The sequence below is a fragment of the Pygocentrus nattereri genome, chromosome 12 (assembly GCF_015220715.1).
Source record: "Pygocentrus nattereri isolate fPygNat1 chromosome 12, fPygNat1.pri, whole genome shotgun sequence".
NCBI lineage: Eukaryota > Metazoa > Chordata > Actinopteri > Characiformes > Serrasalmidae > Pygocentrus > Pygocentrus nattereri.
The window spans coordinates 30,144,208-30,167,184 of NC_051222.1; the positions used below are offsets into that span (position 1 = coordinate 30,144,208).

The 22,977-nt window shown below is 40.8% G+C and overlaps 1 protein-coding gene across 1 annotated transcript in view; it reads left to right on the top strand.

Moving 5' to 3' along the window:
- Positions 1–17: 17 nt before the first annotated feature.
- Positions 18–22,977, top strand: part of srd5a2a (steroid-5-alpha-reductase, alpha polypeptide 2a) — a 26,075-nt gene continuing 3,115 nt past the window's right edge. Inside the window, exons 1-6 of the mRNA XM_017716500.2 lie at positions 18–111; positions 7,785–7,864; positions 13,181–13,471; positions 17,984–18,147; positions 19,770–19,871; positions 21,044–21,194. Of these exons, the coding sequence (XP_017571989.1) occupies positions 13,197–13,471; positions 17,984–18,147; positions 19,770–19,871; positions 21,044–21,194 (692 nt within the window). The 5' untranslated portion in view covers positions 18–111; positions 7,785–7,864; positions 13,181–13,196. The remainder of the gene's footprint in view (positions 112–7,784; positions 7,865–13,180; positions 13,472–17,983; positions 18,148–19,769; positions 19,872–21,043; positions 21,195–22,977) is intronic.

Below are 22,977 nucleotides of genomic sequence, written 5' to 3' on the forward strand. Positions count from 1 at the left end.
CTCCGCTCCAGCTCACTCTCATCACAACACCAGCGCAGGACGTGACGTCGCTCAGCTGATCTGCGACACGGGTCACGCGGCGTGTCACCTGACCGGCTCGCCGTCGTCGTGGTTTGTGTTGCTGTTTGTTTTTTGCTGTTTATCGTTACTGTTAATGTGTTTTTTTAGTAACTTTAACTTTGTTTTACTGTCGAATAGTTCATAGTTTGTCTGTGGACTGGCCCCTTTTCTAGACAAAAACTCAAACAATCCTCTATTTTTAAGAAAGAAAAACAATAAAAGCTAGTTAGCTTGAGTTTTCCAAGTTTGGGTTTTTAGTTTACTGTCGTTTGTAAACGTTTTGTGAAGTCAAATGACCCTTTTTTATTTTCTAAGTGTAAAAATGTGGCCAAAGTTATTTTACAGTTCATGTTTTTCCCACAATATGTCAGTTAAAGTCAGCAAAAAAATTAGAAATTGTGCACAACGTTTGGCAGAAAAAGGCCAGATTTAAGAGTGTTTCCAGCAGAGGATACATTAACTTGTTTCTTTTAAAAATCATCGAAACTTGTATAGACCCCTTGCAGTTGTGTCTTCATTTTGTGGGCGCCCTGCTCCGCCGCCCTTATTAGGGACTCCTGGTCTAAGCTCGATTTCTCTATGGCCAGAATGAATAGTGTGGACGAAACCAGTCCTGCGTGTTCGTTGATGCAAAACAAATGAGATGAGTAGATCAGACTGAAGTGAAACAAACGGTTTTATTACAGAATTCCTGAGAGGTTACAAACAGAGAACATGCATCATGTATCTCCCAAGTAAGCTCTGACCCCTTCTCATCTGACTCCCTTTTTATAGTCGCATGACCGCTCCTCCCTTACCCAAGATATCAGTAGATTCCATCAAGCCTCCAGTGTGTGCGTTAGCCCAGCTCACCAATCCACATCATAAAAGTTTAAGGATGCGCTCGAGACATGAGCGCGTCTGCAAGGTCAGCTTAAGGTATTCCCTGTGTTTATGAACTCCCCCCGTTTTTCCAGACAATGGCTCTGCTTATCTGACAGGATGAACCACATGTGTAGTGTGCTAATCCCAGTGTCTACTACTATCAGCTTTTAGGTATTTCCTGTTATCTGACGTCCTTGTGTATTCCACCGTTAGTCAGCACACAGCCTTATGTGCTGACTCTTAGCTCTTAGAATTGAACAATATGACCATTAAGCTTTCAATGCTAAACATAAGCTTTCTTGAATAAATCTTAAAAGAGTAATATGTATAATAATAAGGCTAATGATTCCGCAGTTCCCCCTTTTGACCTTTCACCCGAAAGGTCAACATTCAGACATAACATCTAAGCATAAATTGTACCCAGATTCAGTTCCACGTTATCCTCCAGATCACTATCCTGGTCACCAGAGCGACCAGTGCTATCCAGGAGAGGAAGCATAAAGGCCCCCTTAGGCTCCTGTTTATGGAACATTGAGGTGATCAACCTCTCAGCTAATGTCCTAATACAAGGAACGCAACAACAGCCGCATGTGATAATGATGGCAAGAAATACTGCGGCTGAAGTGCACAACGAAATAAACACGGCCTTCCATTTACCAGACACCTTATCTAACCACCCCGTGATGACGTTGTCCAACCTCGAGTTGTCATGCATTCCTTCTAGGGCTTTAGTGACTGATCCATCCGGGGAGGTGCTGTTGGGGATGAATGTACAACACATATCACCAAACATGTGACAGACACCCCCTTTTTCCGCCAAAAGCATGTCTAGGGCCATTCTATTTTGTATAGTCATCAAAGACGTGGCTGAGGCCCTCAACGGCTACCTTGGTTAAATTAAATTGATTGCAAAATCAGTCTTACTGTCTTATCCACAAACTCCTTGCCATTATCTGAGGAGATCCAATCTGGAAGTCCCCATCTACCTATGACTTCTTTACACAAAAATTTAGGTACTGATAAAGCGTCTTTACGCTTAGTTGGACTTGCCTCAGGCTGACGCGAAAATCTGTCTACTACCACTAATAAATATCTTTTCCCTTCAACTGGTTTTATCATGCCAACAAAAATCCACAACAACTCATGCCTAGAACCCATTGCAGTCGGAATGTGACCAGGAGGAACTGTCATACCGTTCCGAACATTAGTTCTCAGACAGATCGTGCACCTGCCTATGACATAATCAATCTGCTCAAGTAAGTATGGTGCCCAAAACCCATACGCCTTTGTGATTTTTCTTCTAACTTCCCCTCTTGCAACATGAGCTTACCCATGTGCTTCATCAGAGCATGCAACAGCTGGAGGTATCAATGATAGCTGAGATAGTTAGAGCTGAACCTGACTCAGCTATTGTTGTGATGATAGCTGATTTAGCGGAGACTGACTATATAACCAAAGCCTGCTTCTCCTTCTTCTTGTCATCCACCAGTTGTATGTGCTTAAGTTTCCTGAGGATCCTGAGGATTCTTCTTGATCCTGTTCTTTCTGATCTTGCTCCTTTTTCCTGTAAAGCCCCACCAGGTGTGCTATATGATCTGTATACACACCTTTTTCCCATACTTCCAAGGCCAACCACCTCTGCCAGTTTGCTCCTCACTGGTAGGGCCAACCTCTTCTGTATTTTGGCTCGCAAAATGGACTGTTCCATTTGATTCAAATCCGGATCATTTCCTGTAACATTTCTCCACACTTGAAGGGCTTCTTGACACATAAGCTCTCAGGTTTTCTTCCAGTCCGAGTGGCTCAATCAGAATATTATCAGGATGCGCATTTGTCTGAAATGTATCACTCAATGCTCTCTACATTCGTCCTCTAATTGCAGAAAACAGCTCTGGATCATTCACAGCAGTCCCAACATATCAATTTAGTCCAGCTTTCTGGAGAATCTCGTCCATAGCTGGAACCCCTAGGAGATTAGCTAAAAGTCTCCTGATACCTCCTATGGCAGGCTGTGTTCCAACCATAATCTCTTCTGCACAACATCAACCGGAGTAATTACATTTGACACCTTAGTTTGCTTTTTTGTCTTTTTAACAGTTCCCTTATTAACCCTTATTGTTAATTAAAACTAAGTACTAAATCCAACAATCATTAGAATTACTCCTATTAAACCATTATTTTACCACAAGTCAACAAAATGAAGTGGATTTCAAGGACATTAAGAACTTTGTTGACAAGATATCAATGTATCAACACTAAAAACTCTACAATTCACAATAAAAATTTCAACCCTAAATTAATATTTTGGTGATGTAAAAATCAGTCAGTTGCCAAGTTCTAGTAAAAATCACTGTGTATAGGGTACTACCTGTGTAGTTCATTAACCCTTTAATTACAAATTTCTTTATTCATCAATAAATGAACACACACTGAAGACTTATAAACAGTGCTAGCTAGAATTAAATGCACTTACATCTAAATACTAATTTCTAAGTTTGTGAAAGAGTTTGTGGATAAAACAGATGCCTCTTAGTCACCCACAGTTGTCTTCAATGGAGCTCAGGTTATGTAATGCACTGGCTCTCCGCCCACAGTCATCTGGCTCTCTCCTGCTCATTCAAACAAAAGTGAATATGACACAACAAAGAGTTAATCCCAATCCATTCTTTTAACAATGTACACATTTATACACTTATCTGTCAGCACACCGGTTATTTACTTCCCCAACTATTCTGTCCTTTCTTGGGAGCTCATCCCTTTTTTTTTTATCAACGTCTCTGAAAAGAGGTTCATAGATTTGACTTAACTCTTAGATGTCCACAATATAATCAAAAGTCCTCTTGTGTCTCCCAAAGAAGACTCATTGTTGTTTATAACCATATAAAGGTCAAACAAAACATAGGACTCCTTATCCATACGACTTTTCCTCCTCACATTAATAATATTCCAATTTTAATATCTTCAGTATAACATGTTTCCCTTAAACTAGCAAAGTCCTTTGTGGGGCTCATTCACTTTAACTAGTGATTTTAACTTTAATTGTCCTCCATAAAAGAGGCTCATAAATTTATTTATTTTATTTTATTTTTTATTCCCCTACAAAGGCTCCTTAAGTTTGAACTAAATAAAGCAAATATCATTCCTTGTCAATCCTCCACTCACATAAAGTTACTCTATAGACACACAGCAGGTCAGAGAACATAAACGCTTCACCCGCAGAAAGAGAAGAGGGAGGGGTGGCGCTCAGACACACACACAGACCCGAATCTGCGCGCACACACGTCTTACTCAGAAAACCCCCCTTTCTCTTTTCTTTTTTTCCTATAAGAACGAAAACTTTACAACACACACAGAACGAGCTCAGCATTTTCCTTAAAGTCGACTCGTTCATACATTACTATAGCATTCTTTTGCCGCCATTCACTTTTCTTTATTACCTTTATCTAGCAAATTCCCTGGGCCCGGCGTGTTCCCCAAATTTTATCAAGCCAGATCCGACTATTTCTCAAAGCCAATTTTCACGCAGTGACTAATCTACAGATATCTTACCGTTTAAGAAGCTATAGGCCTAGTACTTGTTCTACCCATGCCCAGGCGTTACTTGTGAAGTGAGTACCATTATCTGAGTGAATTCTTTTGGGAAACCCGTGTTGGGGAATCCAGTGATTGATCAACATTGTACAGACTGATTTACTGTCTTCCCTCATGGTAGGAAGAGCCTCTACCCACTCCAAATTTGTTACCCAATGGGTGGTTGGTGTAGTGTAGTGGTTAACACCTTTGCCTTCTACGCTGTAGACTGGGGTTCAATCCTCGACCAGGGCAAGCACCCTACACTACACCAATAAGGGTCCTTGGGCAAGACTCCTAACGCCACCTTGGCCTAACTGTGTAAAATGATCAAATTGTAAGTCGCTCTGGATAAGAGCGTCAGCAAAATGCCGTAAATGTAAATTCCTTCTCTAAATCTATTCTACCGTATTCCGCCATGATGATCAAAAACTGGTACTCACCAAGACGTTTTCTAAGTTTTTCTTGCTCGACTCACAATGCTTAGTTATCACCGTTAGGTTTGCTGCATGTGAGGAACTTATCATGAATGGACGCTTTAGAGGACCACCCTCAGGGACTCCAACCCGGTACTTTAGAGGACTCGAACCTCAGGGACTCCCTGTTTTAGGGAGAGCCAATCCCAGGGGCTTTCAACCTAGTCCTTATCCCGTCACCTCGTCAGATGATGGGAGGGGTTTGCCAATTCCCGGCAAAACACAAACCCAATACCTTATTAATCACTCAGTATCACTTCACCATTTACCCAAAAACATTTTCCATTATTTTCACCTTACGCTTGTTCCAATTCAGTCCTTTAAATTTAATCACTTGATCCAACCTCTTTTACTCATCCATAATTTAGCAGTTGTCAATATGCAGAATTTATTTAAATAGGTTTCTGCTGACCCGAGTAAATGGCGCGCCTGTGATGAGTAATGGAGGAGAAAGATCAAGCCTGTTTTTCCAATGGTCTCCTTTGCATCACGTCGGGGTCACCAAATTGTGGACGAAACCAGTCCTGCGTGTGCGTTGATGCAAAACAAAGGAGACGAGTAGATCAGACTGAAGTGAAACAAACGGTTTTATTACAGAATTCCTGAGAGGTTACAAACAGAGAACATGCATCATGTATCTCCCAAGTAAGCTCTGACCGCTTCTCATCTGACTCCCTTTTTATAGTCGCATGACCGCTCCTCCCTTACCCAAGATATCAGTAGATTCCATCAAGCCTCCAGTGTGTGCGTTAGCCCAGCTCACCAATCTATACCATAAAAGTTTAAGGATGCGCTCGAGACGTGAGCGCGTCTGCAAGGTCAGCTCAAGGTATTCCCTGTGTTTATCAACTCCCCCCGTTTTCCAGACAATGGCTCTGCTTATCTGACAGGATGAACCACATGTGTAGTGTGCTAATCCCAGTGTCTACTACTATTAGCTTCGAGGTATTACCTGTTATCTGACGTCCTTCTGCATTTCACCGTTAGTCAGCACACAGCCTTATCTCTTAGCTCTTAGAATTGGACAATATGACCATTAAGCTTTCAATGCTAAACATAAGCTTTCTTTAATAAATCTTAAAAGAGTAATATGAACAATAATAAGGCTAATGATTCCGCAACATTGTTCTCCCGAATATCACCGAATCCTCTGAATTATGAGGTCATTAAAGAATTGAAATGTCAATATTGCTAGATGTAAGGTAAAGCTACTGCACACTGAATTGACGTTATTAGACTGGCTGCCTCCTTAGAAACCATGCAAACCTGCACGCTTTCCCAGTGTGGTGTGTATTTCTGGGTTTTTCAAACACTAGAGGGCGCTCCCGAGCAAGTCCAAAATGAATGGGTTAAGATGGCACATTTGAGCAAAATCATAGTTTATAAATGCTTAAACATTTTAATGTAAAAGTATAGATTCGTTTCCTAAACAATGAATATCACAAAACATTTTAACACTGCTGTTTTTTACTTTTACTTTTATTTTTAAGAGCTTTAAAAGAGCTTTAAAAAGACTTATAGAAGTCTAAAAGGCGCATCATGTACGTTCATGACGTCATTGAGCGCAAACATCCAATGACCGGCTCTGCTCACCAACCAATCAGCACGCAGTAGCAGTAATATCAGCATCCTGCTGCCCAAACCCACTTGCTGTAGAAAAAGGAAATATACAGATAGATTTTCTTTGCTTTTTAGTTAAATATATGCTTCTAATTTCTAAAATTAATTCTGTATAAGTGATTCAAAACTATTTTAACTTTTCGTTTTTAGCTGTTTAGCTCCATTCACCCCCATTTCATTGAGGACTTGCTCACAGGCGCCCTCTGGCGTTTCGAGGTCATGGTTTTGATATAATAGGGGAAACAGGAAGAGGCCAGACTGTTCATAAACAAGCTCTGGTAATTCCATGTACAGACTGAGGGCAGATGCAAAGAAGAAAACAAGAACAAAAGAAGCAGGTTTCCCTGTAATTATGTGTTCTTCATCTGATACTGAAATACGATAGATCTTTCGCTTCTGTACACAGCTTAATCTAAAAAGCTCAGGCTAATTCAGCAAAAACTCAGGTTAATATCATTGTGTAGCCCCTGATAAGCTGATTTAGGCCATCAAATATCCTAACTATTATTTTCATGCCGATAACATTTCTGAGCACATTTTCTCAGGATATTCACTGAGGAGGGTCTAATTACAGCACCATATGAGGGCATTTCTGGACCTAATATGGGCATAATGCGGACTACAGAATGACGCACTACAGTGGTCTATTACAAGTTACAGGTGACCAAATCCGACTTGTGCAGTCGGTCTGTAGTCATATTTTCTGGATTGTTATCCTGAGATAAATATGAAGCACCACTGGTGACATCCTGTGTCAGGACTAACAAGATTATTAAGTTGTGGCCACAACTTAGTAAGGCATGGGAATGAGATCCTAATGCATGGCTACAACTTGCATGATCTCATTCCCATGCCTTACTAAGTTATGGCCACAATTTAATTATCTCATTCCCACACCTTACTAAGTCGTGGCCATGCATTAGGATCTCCTGACTTCTGATTCCTGGAAGCTGAATTTCTAACAACTAGAATGGTTCCTGACTATATTGACCACTCTGATCAAAGCATTTTTAAATCATTGAACACCTCATCATATTTTATTGTTTATAAAGGTTTGGCTTTGGGAATTTCTGTTGTAATGTGATGGAAATGAAAATATATAAAAAGTCATGTACCATTCCATGCGTTCTATCTGTAAAGAGGTATCAGATGGGGTGTCCAGTTTCAGCTTACCTTTGTTTTCTTGTTGCACAGGCATTTCGTCACTTTATCAAGTTGACGGAACTGGGAGGAATTTCTGTGGCTGAATCCAGCTGGCAGACGATACTTCACAGGTACATTAAGCTGTAAGAAACACCTGAGATGTTCTCTAAAGCTTCAGGATTGTGTCTCATCTTGAAAAACTGCGAGCTGTTTCCCCTAGAAAAATCACTGTAGCCTGTGTTGATGGCAGTACTGTGAAAGAGTAGCTAAATTATCTAGACCTAGTCATAACTAGAGATCAGCAGAGAGATCAGAAAATCTGGGGTTATAACATTGTATAAGAATGGAGGCTTGTTTTTTGGATTTCTCTACTTTTAAATGACAGATTTAAGATTAATTGGCTGAAGCAATGTTTGAAAAATAGCTCCTCTTTGTGGAAGAGTGTCTCTTAATTTGTTTTTCATAAGCTGGGAGGCCTTCCTTTTCTCTTAATGTGTAACTATGATATACATGAGCTGCCAATCGAGTTGTCAGCATTCCATAAGCAATCTTTATTGGCATGGAAACAAATTTACAAACACAATTTCTTCCCTAATTGTTATTATATTGGAATGACTGCAATATGTTGTACATCAGTGTGTTCTTAAAGAACTTCTTCAAGTAATCAAGCAAACACTGACCGGCACAGTGGCACAGTGAGTAGTGCTGTCGCCTCACAGCAAGAAGGGCCCGCATCCGTCTCCCTGGGTTCCTTCTGTTCTTTCTCTGCGGCGGTTGCCTGTTCTCTCCGTATCTGTGTGGGTTTCTTCCCACAATCCAAAGATATGCAGTCAGGCCAACTGGAGATGCTAAATTGTGACTCTGTGTGTGACTGTATTTGTCTGTCTGCCCGGCGACCTGTCCAGGGTGTATCCTGTCTTCCACCCAGTGACTGCTGGGGTAGGCTCCAGTTCCCCCTGCAACCCAGAAGGATAAGCAGCTTAGACGATGGATGAGTCTGTGCTGCTACAGTGATGACATCAGCAGTGCTTGGACTGTCATGAACTGCTTCACACAACGGGCAGGAGTCAATCCAGAAAAGCAGCCATGGAAAGCAGACAAATTCAAGGGGGGCAAATCAAAAAGAGTAGTCAATAACAAACCAAACAGCAAGGTCACAACACCAGAAAACCAAACCAGAAAGAACTTCGCAAAGAACAGGCACAATACAGGGTATATATATATATATATATATATATATATATATATATATATATACACAAAATGGCCAACATAAAAAGATCAAAGGATCAAGAGATATCTAGTATTCTGGAGACAGCGACCTCCTGTGGTGGGGAAGAGAATGGCAGGCGGCAGATGTGACATGGATCATATGTGCCGGTAATTTCTGCTGTTCCAGTGTTTATCAGAAACAGAGAAGCACGTCGCATAAATCCAATGCATCCAGTCTGCAGCATGTTAAATGTGAGTCACAGCTTAAGTGCGCAGGTTACTAAGTTAATATTAGATCTCTCACAAACAAGTCTTGATTAATGTTTTGTAAAGTCCCACAAACCACACTGCAAGCCCAGATATGATGCTTTAAAAAAATTTAATAACAGGCATCAGAACTGCTGCTCCATTTAAGATGGAATGGGAAAACTTCGATGAGAAGCTAGTGAATAGCTGACATCAGTTTCATCTCACCAAAGAATTAGCAGTGGGCGATGATAAATAATGCTCTCCCCCTCTTTTGAAGGCCCATGATGCCCCAAATGTAACTAAAGCCCAGCAGTGAGGAGCTGAACTTTACCCTCCTCTGCTGTCACTGCAGGCTGGCAGGGTGGCCTATAGAACAGCGCTAGTAGCTGTTGATGAAGTGATGCTCTGAGGGTCTCATTCCATAGAGAAGATTTCAAACACTACCCCTTGTAACTCAGTTCCAAGAGGCAAGGTGACCCTCGAAAACCAGGGTTATGGGTAATAATATGAAATGGGATTGGGCCACAGACTGGCTATCAGTTACAGAATAGTTTAAGGTAGTACTACTAGTCTAAAAATCACTTAATGGTGTAGAACCAGTTACTTATCTATGTATCTGATCTGCTGCAGCGAAATGAGCCGAGCAGAACTCTTAGATCATTAGGAACTGGTCAGTTAGTCCTGCTGAAAGTGAAGACTAAACATGGAGAAGCAGTGTTCAGCTACTATGCTGCACTTAAATGGAACCAGAGAGCATTAGAGAAGCCCTGAAAGTCATAGAAAGTGTTACTGAATTTTCTAGTGTGACATCTAGACAGTGTACATCTTTAGCTGATCCTGTAGACACTCCTTGTAGGAAAATTTGTTTCCCTTCGTCTTTTGAAAAGAATTATAGGGCAATCTGCTCTCTGTTTTAAATTTAAAATATAATATATTTTATATATTTTTTAATTTAAAAAAATTGTTTTAAATAAAAAAATATATATTTTTTAAAATAAAAAATAAAGTTGCCTCCTTACTGTAGGTTAGAGACACTGGAATAACCCTGGATAGTATTCCATGGGAGAAAGCTTGTCATCCTGCCAAAAATTGTGAAAAGATTTTACCAAGTTTATCCATTCTGACTTTTTTGTGAAAGGCAGTTGGTCCAGATGACATACCTGTGGAGGTATGGAGATGTTTAGGAGAGAAGGCAGTGGACTTTTTAACCAGGTTGTTTAACAAAATCCTGGAGAGTGAGAGGATGCCTGATGAGTGGAGAAGCAGCGTACTGGTGCCCATTTTTAAGAACAAGGGTGATGTGCAGAGCTGCAGTAACTACAGAGGTATAAAGTTGATGAGTCACACCATGAAGGTATGGGAAAGAGTTGTTGAAGCAAGGCTAAGGCGAGAGGTCCAGATCAGTGAGCAGCAGTTTGGTTTCATGCCCAGAAAGAGTACCACAGATGCAGTTTTTGTGTTGAGAGTGTTGGTAGAGAAGTACAGAGAAGGTCAGAAGGATTGTGTCTTTGTGGATCTAGAGAAGGCATATGATAGGGTGCCAAGAGAGGAACTGTGGTACTGTATGAGGAAGTCAGGTGTAGCTGAAAAGTATGTTAGGGTGGTGCAGGACATGTATGAGGATAGTGAGACAGTGGTGAGGTGTGCAGTTGGAGTGACAAATGGTTTCAAGGTGAAGGTAGGGTTACATCAGGGATCAGCTTTGAGCCCCTTCTTGTTTGCAATGGTGATGGACAGGTTGACCAATGAGGTCAGGCAGGAGGCTCCATGGCCCATGATGTTTGCAGATGACATTATAATCTGTGGTGAGAGTCGAGAGCAGGTGGAAGAGAATCTGGAGAGGTGGAGGTTTGAACTGGAGAGGAGAGGAATGAAGGTCAGTAGAGACAAGACGGAATACATGTGTGTGAATGAGAGGGAGGCAGGTGGAAAGGTGAAGATGCAAGGAGTAGAGGTCGTAAAGGTGGATGACTTCAAATATCTTGGGTCAACCATCCAGAGCAATGGACAGTGTAGAAAAGAGGTGAAGAAGAGGGTGCAGGCAGGATGGAGTGGGTGGAGATGGGTGTCAGGGCTGATGTGTGACAGAAGGATAGCAGCAAGAGTGAAAGGGAAGGTTTAAAAGACAGTAGTGCTTCCTGCTATGATGTATGGTTTGGAGACTGTGGCTCTGTCTAAAAGACAGGAGGCTGAGCTGGAGATGGCGGAGATGAAGATGCTGAGATTTTCATTGGGAGTGACGAGGCTGGACAAGATTAGAAATGAGCAGATCAGAGGGACAGTGAAGGTGGAGCAGTTTGGAGATAAAGCCAGAGAGGCCAGGTTGAGATGGTTTGGACATGTGTTGAGGAGGAATAGTGGAGATATTGGGCAAAGTATGTTGGAGATGGAGCTGCCGGGCAGAAGGAGAAGAGGTAGTCCTCAGAGAAGGTTTATGGATGTAGTGAAGGTGGACATGGAGATGGTTGGTGTGAAAGTAGAGGAGGCAGTGGATAGGGCAAGATGGAGGCAGATGATCCGCTGTGGCGACCCCTAAAGGGAGCAGCCGAAAGAAGAAGAAGATTCATTCTGACTTTTTTGCGTTATGCACAAGGTTATTTTAAATATGACAGAAGCGTCTAACAAAACGGCTGCATGATTGTTATTCTAGTTTTATCTACATAAATGTAAGTTTAATAACAATTAAAATTATATTACTATATAGATATATACATACATAAATATTATATACATATATACATACATATACATATTTACATATATAAAATTATTAAATATAATAATATTATTATTATTATATTAAAACAATAATTTTTGTAAAAATAACCAACCAAAAAAAAAAAAAAACGACAACGGATGTAAGAAATTTAAGATTTTCATGGGACAGACAAGGTCTCCCACAAGCCTTTATTTCCTGTCCAGGGTGTTTTCTGTGCTCCACCCAATGAGCTCTGGGATATGCTCCAGCACTGCATTCTGCAATAATTAACAGAACAACAAATGATATACTTAAATTTTCTGCTTGGAGTCTTTTTTGTCTGCATTTCTGCCTTGAAATTTGATCCTCACTTTAAAAGTGTGATGGATTCTAGATGTTCATTACATTCACTAAGTTATGCAGCTGTTTAGGAATCATCTACAGCTGTGGTCATCGCTGTGGACACATCTAACGCTGCTCTCTTGTGTCCTACTAACCACGTGATACTTATAAAGCAGCACCGGATGGGAATTGTTTCATATTTTGATCCAGAAACATTCTTTTCAAACTTTCCACCAGCAGTAAAGTAGGAACAGCGATGGTAAATGTCTTGTTAATGAGTAATTAGACAGAATTGCAGTTTGAGATCACTGAGCACATTCTGAAAAAAGAGTGCAATCTGAGAAATGTCCTGGAACTCAGATGGTGTTGAGGCAGCCTGTTGAGGCAAAATTTATTTTCTGAAGAGATGTAAATCACTTGGACTTCTGCCAATGTGCCTCTTTCTTCCCGCTTGGGGATCCGTGCCCAGATCCCGGTTCAAGCCTGCATGCCTTGTTTGGTAACCATCTGCAGTAATTTTTATTCATCAACTCATCAGTTATCCACAACAAAGACCCCCCGTCAGCGGTGCTGTTCAGACGAATCTATCTGACTGGTTCATAGGGATCAACTTATTTTAAAGAGGTGCTTTTATTGCAATACAAACAGTTATTGGGTGAAAATTGATTGGTCACCAAATGCAAATAATAACTGAATCTTACTACTGACCTTCTTTCTTTATTCCTGGGGCTCCTTTTGTGGAGTATTCTATGCTGAAGGGATCAGCCAAAGATGGTTGATAGAGGAGGAGGGGTGTGAGAGTGAGTGAGAGAGAGAGAGAGAGAGAGAGAGAGAGGGGGGTATAAAAAGAACAAGAAACACAGGGAAGCTCCTAAGGAAGCAGAAGCAGCCAGGACGTTTGTTCATGCCACTAATGTGATCCAGCCTGCCACTCACTGAACTCCAGCACGCTGAGGAGCACCATGCTTTGCCAGGAAAGGACGATCCTCTACCTCAGCTGCGGTTTCATCATTGCGGGGTTCCTCTACTTACTACACCAGATGACCACATATATCCCGTATGGTCGCTATGTGGAGCCCCACAGCCCTGGGGTGATGGTCCCAGCCAAAGCAGCCTGGCTGATCCAGGAGCTGCCCTCGTTTCTGGTTCCCATGCTGCTGGTGCTGACCACTGAAAGCTCATCTGGCCTGGGGAGAAGCCTTCTGCTCTGCACCTTCGTTCTGCACTACTTCCAAAGGTATGACCGAGGTTTGGAACAGTTTGAAGTGAATGTATTTTAATAATGCCATGTATCATCGCTGTCCGTAGAAAACTGTGTATCTCCATTTTTGTCGATTTTTATTTTTCTGCATCATTTCATCACAGCAGCTGTCCTTTACAGTGTGTGAAAATTTCACGACGATCGGACCAATAGAAACGCTCCAAAATCACTTGGAATAAAACCTCTTTACACTGACTTACATAAAAAAATAAAAGTGTTTTTGACCTCTCCTGAAAAGTAACTGTTTTGGAGAAACTGTATTTTTTTTCTTTGGACAGGGACGATATGCAGAATGATCCTAAAGTTCCAATCCTGGTATCATTTCTCCATTTTTTGTCATTTCATTTCTTGTTTTTTTTATTATACATAACTTGAAATGCCAGTCACAGCTTCCACTGTGTTAATATTTCATAGATAGAAATGGTCCAAAATTACTTATGAGTTACAAACATTTTAGAAGTTCTGAATTTTTGTTTTCCAAAATTGACTATATATTATCAATATTATTGATGATGCAGTCTAGCAGTGTGTCCTGGCTTAACTGTCCAGATATCTAAAGGTTTCTAATGAGTAGAAGGAAGTCGTAAAAAGGCTGTAAATGTAGACGCTGAGAAAGCTGCACCTTTTTTAAATGATCTTGACGTAGATAACTCAACAGAAAGACACAGTAGATTATCATCATGTCTTCTTGTTGTTGCCAAAGTGCCAAATGTAGTGAATACAAATCTCCAGTCAGGTTTAAATCTGCCCTTTATTAGTTATTATTGTGTACAAATAGCAAAAATGATTACCACAACAAGGGACTCCAAACCTTTTACCAGAAAACAAGGGAGGGTTGCCAAGCCTGGGAGCCACACCAGGGAGCCTGGTGGCAAATTCTTTGTTGACAGGTAGAGTTGACAACAGAGTCGCAGCGCTTGTTGAGTGTTAACTTGACACTGAACATTACACAGCAACTACGAAAGATCACAGGTTCTCCATCAGTTGAACTCAGTTTTCGCTAATGTTCTATATATAACTACTAAAGGGCAGGTTTGTGAGTGGAGCATTAAGGCGAAAGATGATCTCAGCACAGTGCGCTTAACAACATGATATCTGTGTAAAACAGGATTATACAGTGCAGGCCTCTGACTGCAGATTCAGACAGTTGTATAGGCTGTGACAGGTGCTCCTGTGGGTTTTCTTCAGTTGGGTTTTTCAGTTACAGAGTGACGAGTGTAGCAGTGCTGCAATCTTAAGTAACATCCTACAGTTAACGTTGTGTGGTTCACAGAACCAGGAGCACTGTCTACTCAAAGTTGAGTTGTTTCATTTGCTGGTGAGTCAATAATATTGGCTAGTTTGACCAAATAATCATCTGCGTATGAACATCCTTCTGAAAAAAGGTCTGTCAGATTTTGAAGCCTGGTGTTATTTTATTTTAAAGTCCCTGCTCACTTAAAAGAGCTAATAGCGTAACACATTAAAGGCCTTCACCATGCTGGATGTGTGTGGTTATTGAAGTATTTTAGCTGGTCAAACTCAAGCCTAGTAAACCAGCAGAGCAGACACTCTGTTTAGCTCTCATTTTAAACTGAGTGCTTTGTATTTTGGGATTTTTCTCTTCGTTTTGCCCTCGTAAATTACAAATATCTGTCTTGTTGTAACAGGTTTGAACCCAGGGGCTCATGGTGTTTGTTAGCTTTTGTTAGTTTAGCACAGTCTTGACCTCCAGGTGCTATGAGTCAGAATGATACACTCTTCTGTTCAAAAAGCTTCAGTCACTGTTAACATAACTGTAATGCCACTGTTGTGATAAAAAGCCGGCCTGGTGTGATGTGATGTAAGATTTCTCGTCATGTTCTTTTTGAATGCTGGTTGTTGCTGGAGTTAAACTGTTGCGCTGCAGCTGGAAGTTTCATCATTTTGGTCCGTTTTGCTGCACTTCAACTTTGAGCGCCTGCTCTTTTGAGGGTCTCTGCATGAAAGGGTGAAGTTTATAACAGCCATAAAACATGAGGAGAACAAATAAATCATCGTGCCTGAATATGTCTGAATTTGTACTGAGCAAAACATGTCGCTGTTATCAGAAGAAAACCTCGTATCTCCAAATTGGTAACTTTTACAGGAGAAGGAAAAGACCTTCTTTACTTTTAATGTGATTCAATGGAACCAGACGTCTTGCCAAGTCATTTTGGGTCACTTCTACTGGTTCGTCCTTTATTAAATTTACACACAATGTAAGGAGCAACAGGCATTTTTCAAATTACGTTAAAAACTGAAAAATGACAAAAATGGAGATGCAAGGTTTTCTTCCGACAGCAGTGATGTATAACGTATAACAGTAAAAAAGCAGGTGTCGCCACTGCCGCCAGAGTTAGATCCAACTAAGTTTAAAGTTAGCAGGATAAGAGAGAAATACTGCAGACCCCTGGACAGGACAGCTGAGATTATCTGTAATTTAAACTAACTCATTAGACCTGATCAGCAGTACACAAATTAGCCAGCTACAAATGTATGTAATTCAGACAGTTTAGACAGTGGACGTCATTACTATTAGCGATTCCACAGAAAATCAGCAAGATTTGGGGCATTAGGGGTGGAAAAAATCCTGCTTGAGGCCCCCAAATGCAAAAGCTGGCCCTGGTCCTGTGTTGTTTCATCACACATGTGATTCACATGGGACTCCAGCTGTGCCATTAATAACAAACAAAACAGGCTCACAATGGCTCAGAGCAGGAGAACGCTGCAGTGAGGCAGTGAAACAGATGCTTATGGAAAACAAGTTGTGGGGACAGGAAATGACGTGTGTTAGAAGTCCCAGTGAAGACTAATGGCATGAGGAAAATCTGGTATGGTCCATTTCCACCTGATTGGATGATAAATAAACCAGCTGGACCGGCTGGTTTAGAAACGGGCACAGCAGCTGGGGCACCTGGGAAACAGCACTAACTACCCCACTGACTACCCCAAGAGCCCAGCACAGAATAACACACGCAACAACTCAAGCCACGGTAAATATCTGTTTCTTTTGGAGGTGGAGTGCAGATTTGCATACCAAGCCCATTTCTCAGAACCAGAGGTGTGTCAGGCGCCACTGCTGTTAGGAGGATCCTTTGCTCTACTTTCTAACATGTGCTCCACCCATACAGCCCTTTTATTTGTCTTCATGAATCAGGCCCTTTGTTTAGTGCTGTCACCAGCACATGTTTTTTGTGATCATAAACACGATGCTATGCTTACAACAAATCTCTGATGCTCTTTGAGTTATTTTATATTATTTTCTAAAAGTGATGTTTCCAGAGCAGATCACTGAAGAGACACTGTCTGTTTATAGTTTAGAGCCCAGATTTGGGGAAAAACGGGTCGACTTTCAGTAGAAGAACAGAGTTCAGCTTCTTTTATTATAAGGGTTTAAAATGACATCACCGTCTATTAGACTGGAGAGAAGAGCTACAGCCTCACATGACGCCTGTGGTCAGTCTTGACTGTGTGGTCTCTGTAGAGGATGCATTCACTTATTTTCAACCAGCAAATAAACAAACCACGCCCAACACCTTTGAGCTGGGCTGCATGTAATTTGTCATTTAGAATTCGACCAGGGCTTAGATGACTTGCTTAGTCATCAAAATGCTTTATTAGCCCTCGATTACTAATATTACAAACCTGATCTCTTTCCGATGTTCTAGATTGTCAGGGGTCGCCAACATGCGGCTCTTTTACTGCACTGTTGCGGCTCCACAGCAGAATTAGATTCGTAGGTACAAATAAAATAATCCTCCTCTGCAGTAAAACAAAGCTCTGCTGATCGTTCAACAGTTTAACAATAAATGATCTGGAGTTGACACTGGAGTTATGCATAACTGCTAATCCACCATTTAATCCTGAAGGTTGGCATGAAGACTGTTGGTCACCATAGCAACACAGACAACAATCTCACCTAGCTAGTAGCTAATGAAAAGGCACAGAGAAAGATAAACATTGATCACTGATAATTAGATGAATGGACTAATTCATATCTAATAAATCTCAGCTGCTTTCCCGATACGTTTAATCTGCAATGAGAAACTGTCAAACACTAAGACTTCAAACAAGAAGCTGGCGACTGAGAAGCGACTTCAGCCTCGGAAAAATTTAATGTTGAGAGACATTTTACAAGAAATGATTCCATTTTTAGAAAAGTTTCCTGCTGGAGATGTGAGGAAAAATGACTACAGCTGTGCTCAATATTATATGACAAATATTCACAGCCAAGATGGTAAAAATGGTGGGTTTTTTTGCTGAAAGGACAAAATAGCTCTTCTTAGTATTTGGGTTGCCGACCCCTGTTCTAGATCCAAAGCACTACATGGACCTGGCTTATAACACGCTCACTCATGTTTAGCAGATTAAAAATTCTCCACAAGGGGGCAACTTGAGCACTTGAATAGCTTTCGATGCTTCATAGGAGAAATGCTTTGCCTCATTGACACTATGTGTCCAAGTTTTGTCATTCTTCTCTTCCTCCAGGACGTTTATCTATGCCTTGCTGACCAAAGGGCGGCCTACTCCTCTCCACATCATGGTGTCAGCCGTGGTGTTTTGCTCTGTAAATGGTTTCCTGCACGGCCATAGCATGCTGCACTGTGTACAGTACGAAGCGGACTGGCACACAGACATACGATTTATAGCAGGTGAGAATTAGCTTCTGTAGGGAGCTCACACAGAATACAGAGACACATAGAGAGCTGATGACCCATTAAGCTACACAACGGTTTCCTAAAGCCTCAAACAGATTATGGGCCCTGCCTACAGCTGAAGGGAAAGTTTGGCCTTTGCTGGTGAGGCTGTTGGTTTGATGTGAAATGCTCTGTTCTAGAGAGACTTACCAAGTGACAATTGTTTACAGCGTTTACAGTGGTAGTAATACAAATATAGGCATTTTAATTACTATCCAAAACCACCAAAGGACCTACTTGTATCTTCAGAGTATTTACATATGATGTTGATGAAAAATGTAATTTATTTGGGGACTGTTTTGCTTAACAAGGCCCCTCTGGTTCCTCTGCACTATTAAAAATGCTCTCAAAACTGTGGTGAATCAATTTTAACTGTGTAATAACTTTACGTGTGGGAGCTTTTAGAGACATTAAACTCCTCAGACATCTGGTGTCTCTGACCATCACTGTGAACAATTCTAACTCATTCTGTTTCTCTAGAACAGAGAATTTCACAGCAAAGCGCTCCGGACAACTATTTACATCTCAGTGATTTAATTATGCTTTTAAAATAACGGTGGAATTTCCCTGCCCTGCCATGGACTGGTGACCTGTCCAGGGTGTATCCTGCCTTCCACCCAATGATTGCTGGGATAGGCTCCGGCTCCCCTCGCGACCCAGAAGGATAAGCGGCTTGGAAGGCGTTTGTGTGTGTAATTCCCCTTTAAGACCAATTAAACACTATAAACATTTATTTCTAGTGTGGTTTAGCTAAAAACGCAATTGATCAAGTGCAGCAGTGTTGTAAGTAAAAAAAAAAAAGTCTGTAAGTAAAAGTTACTCATTTTTTTATTCAGTTGTCCATCAGTAGATGTTTCTAATGAGATCAGATGATTAAAAGCTACAGAGAAAATGTGACTCCTAACAACCACCTGGAACAGCTGGTAGACACCAAAACTGCCCCCATCAGATTAACAGCACTTAAAGCTTTCCTCTCTGAGAGAGAGGAGAAAATCAAGCTCCACTCTGGATTCAGATCTGAAAACATCCACAGGAGCTTCTGTCCATCCTTCCACTGAGAGACACTCAGCACTATGAGTCTGAAAGGATGTGGAGCTGTTAAGAAGCTCTTACTGAGAAAAGGAGACGCATCAAACAGAGAAGCTGAACAATGGACTGACCACCCCAGAGTCCAGACCTCAGCATCACTGAAGGTGTTTGGGATTATTTGGATCCAGCGAAGCAGAAAATGTGACCAACTTTCAACGACTGAACTTAGGAGGTGTGAAAAACATCCCTGCGGATTTCTTTGAGAAACTGAAAGTGAGTCTCCTGAAAAGAATGGAAGCTGTAAAAAAGGTAGAGTGGACACAATAAGTATGGTAATATTTTCTGCTTCTTACTTCATGGCCTTTCAACTGGAAATTAAATAAATGCCTGGCCGTCTCTGACCTCTGCACAGCATTATGGTGGGTGTTTCTGATAAAATGGCCAGTGAGTGAAGCTACAAGGTTGGAGCAACTAATAAAATTACAACTCCCATAAACAAATTCCCGTAAATAAACTGGCTCAACTAATAATGTGGTGTCTGTCTGCAGGTCTGTTGCTGTTTTTTTCAGGAATGGCCATCAACATCCACAGTGACCACATTCTGCGGAACCTGAGAAAGCCTGGAGAGGTCGTCTACAAAATCCCTAAGGGTAACGGACCCACCCAACACAGCACACTCTTCCATCTGTTAAAAGGGGATCAGAGTCAGGAAGAACAGATTACCAGAGATAATACAACACACACATATTCTTAAAACACTTAAAAGACAAATATTCACATGTTTGATTGGAACAATCGTGCAACTACAATATAGCAGAGGTTTTACAACTTCAAGCAGCTTTAATCTTCAAGAATTCTCTTCATTGGGGAGCAGAGGAGAAGCACAGTCTGGCTGATTACAGTACTGTACAGTATTATCTTTCCTGTTTACATCACGCCGTGTATACGGGAAGCAGGAAGTTCCTGGTGATTTTGTGGTTTGGGAGCGGTGTTCATATTTATAATTATTTATACTATATCTGTTTTTTTAATTCTATATTATAATACCAACAATTATAACATATTAATACTTTTAGATAAACTTTTGTGACCACCATATACACTATAAAGAATACATTTGTAAACAAATACATTTTTGAGGGTTTTTTTAATATGTTTTATTATATACACTCTAATGTTGTTACATTTTTTTATTCCCTAAGCAATAATTAGCCTTATATGATTAGTATCTGGTAAAGGCATCAAACCTTCTGAGATCATGAGACCGCTTGATTGGACAGGCTCATTTGAAAAGGCTCTTAAGCTCTGTTGTTATCACTAACACTGGTAGACCAGTTTCATTTTAGCTCTAGAAGGCACAGCATAAACTCCATGTAAGCTAAACACACTGAAGTCCACCTAAAAAGGCTTACAAGTTAAGGGAAAGAAGAAAGGTCAATAGCAGGGGTGCCTAAAGGTTTTGTCTTGGGGGCAAAAGTGCAATGTTTGTGGTGAGCCAAGGGCTAAAATGACCAAACGACACAAAGTAAAACAGTGGGTATTATGATGGTTTTTGTTACTTCAGCTGTCCAGCATGTTGGAGTTACAATTAAATAATGACTTTAAGCTTTAATTATTTAAGCATTTACATCCAAATTGGGTGAACAAATTAGTGTAGGAATTATGGCCATTCCCATACATAGACAAATAAAAACAATAACTATGTCAATGTCTAAATATTTATGGACCTGACTGTATATAAAAACGTATGTGTTTATTGTTCGTTGACTTTTTCCACTCAACTAGATCACAAATGCTATGTAATATTTGTGTGTTTTCTCAGGGGGCATGTTTGAGTTGGTGTCTGGTGCAAATTTCTTCGGGGAGATTTTGGAGTGGTGTGGCTACGCTATGGCCTCATGGTCTCTACCTGCTTTCTCCTTCGCTTTCTTCACCGTGTGCTCCATAGGACCCAGAGCCTACCACCACCACAGGTACAAGAACAACAGACGATAGAGTTATTTCATGAAGCAGGATTTATCAGGTAGCAAAAGTCAAAAGTCAAGGCAGTACAGCAGTGAGATTTCTGCTGGATGGTCCTCAATTTGTGAAAATTCTGGTATAAAATTCAAGTTTAACATGTTATGCGTCATGTTGTGCAGGATTGCATCCCACAGCCTCAAACGGTTGAGGTCGATTTTTCATGTTTTCGTCACTGTCCTCTCAAAACACTACAATACCCAGCATGCATTACATAAATACAACTAAACCACTGGGAATCCCTGTGGTGTCAACCAATACTGATTGCTAGCCAAGCCATTGAGCTATAGGCTAATAAATACAACCAAGCTAGTATTAGTGTATCTGACCTCATCCATCAAACAAAATCTTAGTGATTCTTTCGTTATTAAGCAAGAAACAAGCTGCAGAGTTTTTACCTTTTCAGACAGAGAACAGAAGCTGAATTGAGGCGTATCGATACTAAGATAGCTAATTTGCTAACTTTAGCTCTTAGCATATTGTCCTCCTCATCTGATGAGACATTCAGTGGTTTGAGTAATCCGTTCTATCAATAGTATTAATGATTTGAAGACAGTTGCTAGTTAAACAGCTGTAACAAGATCTTTGGCTTCCTAGCAGTAACATCCCAGATAGCAGACAGTTCTGGGCCGATTCTGGTTTTCTTACACAAGTGTTGGTTGACGACCAGGCTGATTTTAGGCATGTGTGCCGGAATAGAGCCAGATCCCGGACAACGTCCTACGGTTTTGCCTGGTGTCTGTATTTGTGGACCAATTCTGGCGTGAATATTGGGGATCAACTATGTGGTTCTACTTACTGGGCCAGATCTGGGCTGAGGACACAGCCATATACTGGGCCAGGATGTGAGTCAGACAAATTTTGCCAGCTGGGTTTAGCCTTTTCTCTGCATTCATTAGCTAAAAAAATTCAAACAGCCAACTTCCAAAAATTTCCCCCAAAGCAGCTGTAGTTTTTCAAACGTTCTATCCATCTCCAAGATAAATCATCAGAAGGAGTTTGTCCTAATCTTTAAATCAAAGTCTCACTCTAGAGACTGTAAATACACACTTAAAAAGATGGTACTTCAACGGTTCTACATAGAACCATTAACACTCAAAGAACCTTTCGCGTGCGTAAAGGGTTCTTTGCCTCTTGAAAGGGTTCTTCAGATTGATGGAGAATTTTATGTGGTTCTATATAAAACCTTTTAGAAAAGAGTTCCTCTATTGTTACAGTCTTGACATCATAACAATAGAGGAACACGTTTTATATAGAACCCTCTCGTATATAGAACCATCTCCTGCACATTCTCCATCAATGTGAAGAACCCTTTCAAGATGCAAATAAACCTTTAATCATACAGTGGGTTCTTTGAGTGTTCATGGTTCTAAATAGAACCATTTTCTTTACTAAAGAACCCTCGAAGAACCATCATTTTTAAGAGCGGAGGCATGCTTACTGTAGATGTAGCAATGCGCTGCAGTGGGAACAAAACCTTGTATTTCCAAAATGTTAACTTTACAGGAGAAGGAAAAAAAATACTTAACTTTTAATGCAAGTCAATGGAACCAGACGTCTTCCCAAGTCATTTTGGGTCGTTTCTTTTAGGTCATTCATCATGAAATTTACACACAATGTAAAGGACAACAAGCATATTGAAATTATGTCAAAAACCCAAAAGATACAAGGTTTTCTTCCGACAGCAGTGAATGTCTGGATGAGGAATCCTGCCTAGTAAAACAGCTCCAAGGTGTT